At 50.7% G+C, this 9,954-nt stretch overlaps 1 protein-coding gene across 3 annotated transcripts in view; it reads right to left on the bottom strand.

Moving 5' to 3' along the window:
* Positions 1 to 4,084: 4,084 nt before the first annotated feature.
* Positions 4,085 to 9,954, bottom strand: part of WDR37 (WD repeat domain 37) — a 47,803-nt gene continuing 41,933 nt past the window's right edge. For all 3 annotated transcript variants that reach the window (XM_060184473.1, XM_060184472.1, XM_016189501.2), the window contains 3 exons: positions 9,003 to 9,137; positions 8,693 to 8,807; positions 4,085 to 6,365 (listed from right to left, as the gene is read on the bottom strand). In XM_060184473.1, the coding sequence (XP_060040456.1) occupies positions 6,234 to 6,365; positions 8,693 to 8,807; positions 9,003 to 9,137 (382 nt within the window). In that variant the 3' untranslated portion in view covers positions 4,085 to 6,233. The remainder of the gene's footprint in view (positions 6,366 to 8,692; positions 8,808 to 9,002; positions 9,138 to 9,954) is intronic.

The following is a 9,954-nucleotide window of genomic DNA, read 5'->3' as shown; positions in this document are numbered from 1 at the left end:
GTGGGACAGTAGCGCAGCGGGTTAAGTGCACATGGCGCCAAGTGCATGGACCAGCGTAAAGATCTCAATTCAAGTCCCTGGCTCCCCAACTGCAGGGGAGTTGCTTCACAGGCGGTGTTGCAGGTGTCTATCTCTCTCCCTATCACCCCCATCCTTCTTGATTTCTGGCTGTCTATGCAATAAATAAATCAAGATAATTTTTAAAAAGAAAAGAAAGACCGCCAGTAGAACATTTTTATACTACTCCCGAAGCACCAACTCCAAACTAGAGACCTTTGTAACACACACAAAACATACATGTCGCAGAAAATATTTCTAGCAAACATAGCAGGATTTATCCAACTAGTCAAGCAAGGGTCCCCCTATCCGCAGCCAAACAAAGACCAGGAGTAAAACATTCTTATTCTGGGGGCCAGTTTGGTAGTGTACCAGGTTAAGCACACATGGCGCAAAGCACAAGGACCGGCATAAGGATCCCGGTTCGAACCCCGGATCCCCACCTGCAGGGGAGTCACTTCACAGGCGGTGAAGCAGGTCAGCAGGTGTCTCTCTCTCTCCCCTTCTCTGTCCCCCCCCAATTTCTCTCTGTCCTATCCAATAACAACAACAACAGCGATAAACAACAAGGGCAACAAAAGGGAAAAAATAGCCTCCAGGAGCAGTGGATTTGTAGTGCAGGCACCAAGCCCCAGCAATAACCCTGGAGGCAAAAAAAAAAAAAAATTAAGGCAACCCCTGCACATCATTCTTGAACTGTCTCCTGGATCTGAAATGACTTGCCGTCCTAGTTTATAAACAACATGAGAAACCAACCTATTTGATTGTTTTGTGAGCACACCTGGTGAATGAAGCCCTTATTGCATTTCCTTCTTTAAAGCTAGGACTTCCAAAGTGTATTTGAAAATAACCCAGTTTTAACAAGGTAACACATGGTCTTTTTACAATTTCCATAGTGACTACTTTTTTCAAGATTATCTCAAAGCAAAATTGGCTTTGCGGGTTCTCCCTTGGGCTGACACCCCGAATGAAAAATAGGGCATTATGGGAAGAGAGGGAGAGAGAGAGACAGAAAGAACTAGTATCCGAAAAGAAGTATGTATGAGTAGAGATCATTCCTAATTACAATTCTTAGACAGGCAAGCCCTGCTAAGGACAGTGTGTTGTGATGAACGGTGACTGGAACGCCAACCTTTAGGTCCACAGTCCACTCTAGGACCTGGGCACTGCTGACTCGACCCAAGCCGCCAGCTTCACTCGTTGTCCCCAAATATATGACAGCAGTGATGTCTGAGGGGCCAGGCTGGAAGTCCTGGACAGTGTCAGTGTGCTGTCCCTTAGCACCATCAATTCCCACAAGCCCACACGCGGGCCTGTACGGCTCACTAGTTCTACAGCTAGTGCTGTCTCATGGCGGGGACTACTCAGAGATGGGCTGTTTCTACATCTGTACTGCAGGCGTCCTTCAGCATGGCAGAATCAAGGAGGGTCCTCGCCTCTATCCCCAAGATTCTGAGCCAGGAGCTCTGGGAGTGGAGCCAAGGATCTTTATTTTATTTATTCCCTTTTGTTGCCCTTGTTGTTTTATTGTTGTAGTTATTATTGTTGTCGTTGTTATTGGATAGGACAGAGAGAAATGGAGGAGGGGAAGACACAGAGGGGGAGAGAAAGACAATTGCAGACCTGCTTCACTGCCTGTGAGGTGACTCCCGGCAGGTGGGGATCTGGGGGCTTGAACCAGGATCCTTAAGCTGGTCCTTGCGCTTTGCGCCACCTGTGCTTAACCTGCTGTGCTACCGCCCGACTCCCTGGATCTCCACTTTCAAGTGTCTGGATATCACGCTTTAGGATCCTGTGTCCTGACACACCACACACACACACACACACACACACACCAGTGGCTGCCAGGCTGGGGGCATGCACTCAGACACACACACACAGTGGCTGTCAGGCCAGGGGCACATGCACGCGCTCGTGCGCGCACGCACACACACACACACACCAGTGGCCGGGGGCATGCACTCAGACAGACACACACACACACACACACACACACACCAGTGGCCGGGGGCATGCACTCAGACACACACACACACACACACACACACACACACACACACACACACACACACACACACACGGTCGGGGACATGCACTCAGCCAGGCTACAAGGCAAGCATAGCGTTGGGGGCGTCCCTGAACATCCTAACTGTCCCGGCAGTCTGTGATTGTTGAGAAGCTGGGTTTGTCACCTGATCTCCATTTTGCTCATGTCCATCAGACTGGCGACTCAAGCTCCTGTCTGCCCCCAGTCTCCACAGCTCCTCCAGACCGGGACAGTGCTCTTGCTGTCTGTCCTGGATACTCATTCCCTGGATTCTGGAGGCAGCTCAATCTGTAGCTGATCAAGGCAGAGCTTTGCAGCTCAGAACGGCTGCAGGCATATATCTTTTCTTTTCCTTCTTTTTTAAAAAAATATTTATTCCCTTTTGTTGCCCTTGTTTATCATCATTATTGTTGTCATCGTTGTTAAGATAGGACAGAGAGAAATGGAGAGAGGAAGGGAAGACAGAGAGGGGTGAGAAAGACAGACACCTGCAGACCTGCTTCACCGCCTGTGAAGCGACTCCCCTGTAGGTGGGGAGCCGGGGGCTTGAACCAAGATCCTTACACCGGTCCTTGTGATTTGCGCCACGTGTGCTTAGCCTGCGGCGCTACCACCTGACTCCCCATGCATCTATCTTTTCTAGTACAGTTAATGTATCTTGGGGTAGTGGTAAAGATATTTAAAAAAAAAAAAAAGATTTTATTTATTTATGCATGAAGACAGAAGGAGAAGAAAGAACCAGACATCACCCGGGTACATTTGCCACCAGGGATTACTGAATGAAGGACCTCATGCTTGAGAATCCAATGCTTTATCCACTGTGCCACCTCCTGAATCACCATATATATATTTCCTTCTTGGTGTCCTTGTTGTTGTTGTAGTTATTATTGTTATTGATGTCGTTGGATAGGACAAGACAGAAATAGAGAGAGAAGGGGAAGACAGGGGGAGAGACAGACACCTGCAGACCTACTTCACCACTTATGAAGCGGCCCCCCTGCAGGTGGGGAGCCAGGGGCTTGAACCGGGATCCTTACACCGGTCCTTGTGCTTTGTGCCACCTGCGCTTAACCCACTGCGCTACCACCTGGCTCCCTCCCTTCCTTTTTCTACCAAGGTTTTCATGGGGGCTTTCTGCCTGCCTTCTCCTCAAGAAGTTAGGGAAGAATTGGGGGAGGGAGGGGAAGGGGAGGGGGAGGAGGAGGAAGAGGAAGGGAAAGGGAGAGGAAGAAAGATGGAAATAGAATTTTAAAAAAGCTTTCCAAGTTTTGGAATGGTATTTTTGACTTGTGAATTATTTAAATTATTGAGGGAAACAGGACAGTGTCTTGTCAGCATTTCAATGAAATCATAGCTGTGCTTGCCTCGATACTAACGTGTGCATGTTTCAGTGTGACTGGAGGTGCAGCTGTCAGCTCTACTGGGAGTCCAGGCACTCCATACTACGGAGTAAAACGGTGAGCAGTCTGTGGAGAATGCCTGCCCTTCAGGGCTTCGGGTCCCATGGGTGGGGGACCTGGAGGGCAGGCATGGCTGGTGTGGGGTGCGGCTCCCCACAGCCACAAAGCCCACCTCTCCCGGTAAGAGCAGCACCCGCCATCCCGGCCCTACCATCTCTGGCCCGGGGCCTTATGAAGTGGCGGCATCCTCATATTCATTTATCTGTAGAGCCGTGTTTATGACAGAGAACTCGGGGCCTCACCGACCGCACCGCCTCCTGGGACACAGGAACAGTGATGCCCTGCTGCCTAGACAGAGCGGCCCTGACTGGGCAGGGCGTGAAGGGGAGATGGGCAGAAGACGCAACTTGAGCGTCAGTCTGACACTGATGGTTCTCAGGTGGCCAAAAGGGTCACTGGTTTGCTCAGTGTCACCAAACTTTTGACATTGTAATAGTTATTAACTATGATTCACCAAAACGAAACATGAACAACAGGTCATAGAAAAGACTCCTGGTGACAGAACATCAAAGGCAGTAAGTATGGAACATGGACTTTAATGCGTTTCATACTGTGATGAGGACACGGAACACTTACAACACAATAAAAACACTTGCTTCCACAGAATAGTCGTAAATGCATTACTTTCCCCCTCAAAGAAACTCGTTTTCACAGATTTAAGCAATGAATGGTTTACACAGGATTCTTCAAATTCCACACTATGTACAGAATGCTGACGCCACAGAATCGGACACTCGGTGGCTGTGAGGGCTGCTGGGCCCCCCGATGCCTCTTACGACTCCTCCGTGACACACACCTCTCGGTGGCCACGCTTTCCTTGTTAGTCAGTGAAATGCTGGACCCGTCAGCACGTAGACAGGCTCCCTGTTCCAAGCAGGTTCAGACACCACTCACGTGGGCACTCACCCGCTCGAGGTCCCATCTGCCTTCGGGATGTCCGTCTGCGGATGCCGGCAGCCATGGCAGACTCACATGGAAAGCTTCTGGCCGGCTGACCTGGCAGAAATCTGGTCCTAGGACTGACTGTCTCTTAAGTATTTGTCACCGTTCCCAACAGAAATTCCAGGACACCCGGACGCTCCAGTGAGAGCACAAGGAGGGGTGGAGGGTCACGGTGTGCTGGGATGGGTGGGTGCCGTGAGCGGGGGCAGACCCCACGCAGGTCACCGGGGCACGAGGACAGCTCTTGAGCTTAAAACTCCAGCTGCTGAGGGTTCAGGTGGCCACACTGTGTGCTCGCCTCCTGGTCCCCTCACGTCCCCGCCGGTGTCCGTTCAGAATCAGCCGAGTGAGGAGCTCTTCACACTGGTGGCCGCACAGGGGCCACTATGAGGCAATGTCCACTCTGGGAAGCTGCCCCGCAAGGCGGCCTGCGCCCTGCTCACAGGCACTGTGCTTCCCACAGCACCAACGGGAAACAGGGTGGGGGACCCAGGGCCGCACTCTCCAGGCGGCCAGCCTAAGTAGACACAGTGGAAGGACTGGAAACATGAGGGGCAGTAGACTGAGATGTCTCTTTATCAAAACTGAAGCTCAACAGCAAACATGAACAAACACCGGCTGACAGAAACACAAGAAGGCAACGGCGAGGGCTCACTGTGCAGTGGGGGCTGGCACTGAGAGGTGTCCCAGCTCGGGGACAAAGCATCTTGTGACCTGCCAACCACACGCCACTGCCCCGCCGGCCCTGTCAGAGGCCTGCCACCCTTAGAACGCACCTGCTCTCGGTGTCCCCTGTGCCTTCTGAACTGAGTTCAAGATTCCAGCTACTGGTCCAAAGTGCTTTAGCTAGGCAACAGTAAGACTCCTAAGTTTGCCAAATATGTTTATTTTTGAGGTAGTACTCATTTATTTGCATTGTTGGCTCTCAAATACCACCGAGGAAGTGAATCCATTTGGAAATGCAGACCAGAGGTGTGGAAAATAAATAAGGTTTAGTTTTCAGGTAGCAGGGTCTTCTCAAAAAGGTCAGTCACATTCAATGGATATGCCATTTGAAACTTCTACAAACTGTTTATAACCACAGCTATAAACTAAAGTGCTTTAAATTTTGTCTGACAGCTGAAATCAGTGATTATAATCTCATTTTAGAATTTATGTGAGACCTCAAGAGTGAAATGATTTTCCTATTTAAAAAAAAAAAAAAGAGACTCTCTGAATGTTGTGAATTCAACATTCTACACTTTTTTTTTTTTTAATTTCTAAAACCCAGTTAACTTCAGAACTGAAAAGAAGACAGAGTCGAGGCTGGTCACAGGCCAGCACCCACTGAGCTTCCTTCGAACGTGAGCACACACCTGCATGCCCCACTTCCTGCCCTGCAAATGCAGCTCCGGGGAGTGATGGTTCCAGAAATGCAGCAGACTAGGTACACGGGTTCATACTGGACTCACACATGGACGCCCCTGCCGCCTGCCCAATGCAGGAGCTTACGGCCAGGTGCTCTGGGAGAGGCAGAGGCTTCACTGCTACTGGCCAGAGGGTGCAGCACACACACAGAATGAAAATACGACCACGCATTTCCCTGTTCATTTCATGCAAGCCGGGTATAACGTGGAGAGAACATATACAAATCACCCTTCTCGGGGTCCACCGCCCACAAGTACTGATGGATGTGAGAGCGGCCTGCGAAGGCCCAGGTCCACGGCAAGGCAGGAACGCGCCGAGCCTCACTTCTCCTGGAGCAAGGCCGGGATGTTGATGTTCCAGCCGATGGCTTGCCTGTCAAACCCGCAGGTGAACAGGTTGCATACAGGGTGGTCCTCGCTCCACGCCGAGCAGCACACCATCCTCCTGTGGCCCTGTTGCCAGTCAGACAGAATCAGTGTGAGCCCAAAGGCAGCTACAAAGTCTCAGCCACACCCAACAGCCACCCAATGCCACCAGACTCGTAAATTAACCCAGAGAATTTATCTAAGCAAGTCCGAGACAGTGAGTGTGTTGGCAACAGGCTTCAGTGATGTGCTGGGGAGAAGGCCAGTGAAGTGACTCAGGACACAGCTGAGCTCAGCGAGACTCACACCAAAGCCCTTCATGGTCCTTTAGGGAAATGGGTAAGATCAAAGTCAAAGAAAAAGAAATGACCAACTGGAAATGGCAAATCAATAAATAGATGAGGCTAGGTGACATTTGAGAACAAATTAAATAAAATTTGCTCAAATGCCTCAAACGGTTCAAGTAATAAAGTAGAAAATGCACTTGATGTCAAATAAACAAGAATAGAATAAATGGTCTTGCATTTAGATTCCTGCCATCTGTAGGAGTGCCAGTTAATTATCAGAATGTAGGAAAGAACTGATTGCAGGGCTGGGAGACAGCATAATGGTGATGCCAAAGACTCATGCCGGAGGCTCTGTGGTCCCAGGTTCAATCCTTGGCACCACCATAAGCCTGAGCTGAGCAGGGCTCTGGGGTCTCTGTCTCTGTCTGTCTCTCTCTCTCTCTTTCTGTGTATGTGTATTTGTAACACATTTTTTTTTTTGCCTCCAGGGTTATTGCGGGGCTCGGTGCCCGCACTATGAGTCCACTGCTCCTGAAGGCCATTTATTCCCCTTTGTTGCCCTTGTTGTCTACAGCCATTGTTGTTAATATTATTGTTGTTGTTGTTGTTGGATAGGACAGAGAGAAATGGAGAGAGGAGGGGAAGACACAAAGGGGGAGAGAAAGACAGACACCTGCAGACCTGCTTCACCACCTGTGAAGCGACTCCCCTGTAGGTGGGGATCCAGGGGCTCAAAACGGGATCCTTACACCAGTCCTTTCACTTTGCGCCACCTGCGCCTAACCTGCTGCGCTACCACCCGGCCCCCATTTTTAAAATTAATAAATATTTTTACATGACTGCAAAGTTTACAGATGACATTTCGGGGTTTATGTATAGAATGCAAGCAATGAACATGTGTGTATACATTCTAAACTAGCATGAGAGCTCTAACATACCGTTTTTGTGATAATTTAGAACAGAGTACCAGAAGTAGGACTCAGAAAGGACAAAAGTCAGCAAGCAAACAGAATTCTCAGAAGAATGACAGGCTGAGGCCCAGGAGGCGGTACAGTGAATAAAGTATTGGACTTACAAGCATGAGGCCCTGAGTTCAATCCATTGCACCACATGGGTGAGAGCTGATGTTCTGGTTCTCTCTTCCTCTCTCTTACTGATAAATCAATCTCATAAAAAAGATCCCCATGTCAATGGTGTTATGTACAGATCTGAGAAAAGCAGCCAGTCACATAGGAAGCCAACTACACAAGCACATGTCACTTCTCTAAAACAGCCATATGCTGAAGAAAAACAAACCTTGAGGGGAGAACTGGTCAGAAATGAGACTCAAAGTCTGCAGCACACACAGAACCTTCTCTCCCTGCAAAGCCTCATATCAGAGTGGCTTTGCTTGAAACACACTGGCAGGCTTGTGCTAGTTTCTCTGTCATTGAAGCTACTCAGTACATCCCCAACTGCAGGACTTACCCTGGTGTGAGCCAGCCTGCACTGCTAGGCTCTTTTAAGTGACTCAAGCTTCCAGAGACACTTTCCTGGCACAAACACACCATGGAAGAGCTTGAGTACAAGCTGACACAGAAAGTGAGTGCAGGCCTGTCTCAGCTCGGAGCTCTGGGGACACCCACATGGGCAAACACCACACCAACAACCCACCTCTGGCCTGCCCTGTGGCTGCTACCTAGGAAGAGCAATCTGCCTGGGCGGACCTCGGTTTATCTCCACACAGAGACATCAAAGGACACACAGAGAAGGTCAGTGAAATGGAGGTGGATGGCCATGTGTGGGGTTCACAGGGGCACCAGAGTCCCAAGAGGCCACCTAGACATGCAGCCCTGGTACTCATCCCAGGTAGAGGGGACCCCAGCTCACAGATGCAAGTCTGGTCCAAATGCAGGTCACCAGGTGCCCCTAGATGCCCTGACTCTGAGTGCCCAATCCTCCAGGGCACCATGACCAACCCAAGGAAGATGCAGTCAGAAAAGTCCCCTCCTATCCTGCTGACCAGCAGGGGGAGGGGTTCTGAAGTGAAGGGTACAGGGGGGCCCTTTCTGCAAATCTGCACCCCATCTCTCTGTACAGAGCAAGTACACACACACACAGCATGCTCTGTCTATACAGTGTGCTTACCTGCCGACTGCTGCGTGGAAGCCTGGCCAGTCGCACACCAGACATGTCAAACAGTCTCACTTGTCGATTGTCATGGGGGAGGGCGATGATTTTCTGGCCAACGCAAACATTGATCCTGCGGAGGGACAGTGTGAGCACACGGCCCGCAGCAGCCGAGAGTCCCACGTGTACTGTGTAGTGTGCAGCTACAGACGGCTGCCCCAAACGACTCCCTCGATGCTCACTCCATCCTGACCTCACACTGAGCTTCCCAAGGCCCCATCTGCCCCCACCCCCTGGCCGCGTTGGCCCACGAGGTGGCCTCCCTCACCTATTGATGGCGGAGTCGGTGCGGATGGTGGCGATGGGGGACCGCATGTTCTTGAGATCCCAGACCTTCACGGTGCGGTCATCACTGCCCGAGACCACATTGTCCCCCACGGTGAACACGGCAGAGGTCACGGTGCTGTAAGAGAGGACACAGGGTCAGGGCCACAGCGCTCATCACGCCGGGACAGACAGACTCCTGAGCACGCAGCAGTAAGCATACGCCCGGCACCCCCTGCCCCGTCCTCGACCTGTCCCTGCTGCGTCCCAGCAGTCAACTAGTGTGGACAGATGTATGGACAAAGACACTTTCTGTGCGCTGTCTCCCAGGCTCTGTGAGAACACCATTGGTTACCAGACCATGGGAGGGGGCCTGTGATGGTGAAGGTGGTGAGCTGCAAATAGTGAGACCTTGCCCTTGAAATCTTACAATTCTGCAAACCAATGTACAATCCCTAGTAAATTACTCTAAGACAAAGAGAGTCAGCAACCCGGGAGATGGCGCAGAGGCTAAGGCATTGGGCTTGAAGGCATGAGATCACAAGTTCAAGACCCGGCACTGCGTGAACCAGTGACACATAGTTGTGCCTCGCGCCAATCTATCATAAATAAATAAATCTTTAAAAAGTGAGGCAGCCCAGTGAAGAATATGCAGCAGGACCCTGAGGCAGATCCCAGCAATTCAGGCTCTCTCCCCACACCTGCCGTAAACAGAACAAAAGGATATGTGAGAATTCATTTTGCAATGTAAATGATTTTCAATACTTTGTCAACAGGCATGTAGAAAAAACTAAGACAGAACAGGGAAATCACTCAGTGGGGTACTAACCACCTTTGCCATGGGCGCAGCCCAGGCTGGAGACCAGTCCCCGGCACACTGAGGAAGCTTCAGTACCGGGCTTGTCTTCCTCCTCTCCGTCTCTCTATTGAGAAAGCAGCCCACAGGGGTGGGTATG

The sequence above is a fragment of the Erinaceus europaeus genome, unplaced genomic scaffold, assembly GCF_950295315.1.
Source record: "Erinaceus europaeus unplaced genomic scaffold, mEriEur2.1 scaffold_419, whole genome shotgun sequence".
Classification (NCBI taxonomy): domain Eukaryota; kingdom Metazoa; phylum Chordata; class Mammalia; order Eulipotyphla; family Erinaceidae; genus Erinaceus; species Erinaceus europaeus.
This window is presented reverse-complemented; position numbering and strand designations above follow the sequence as displayed.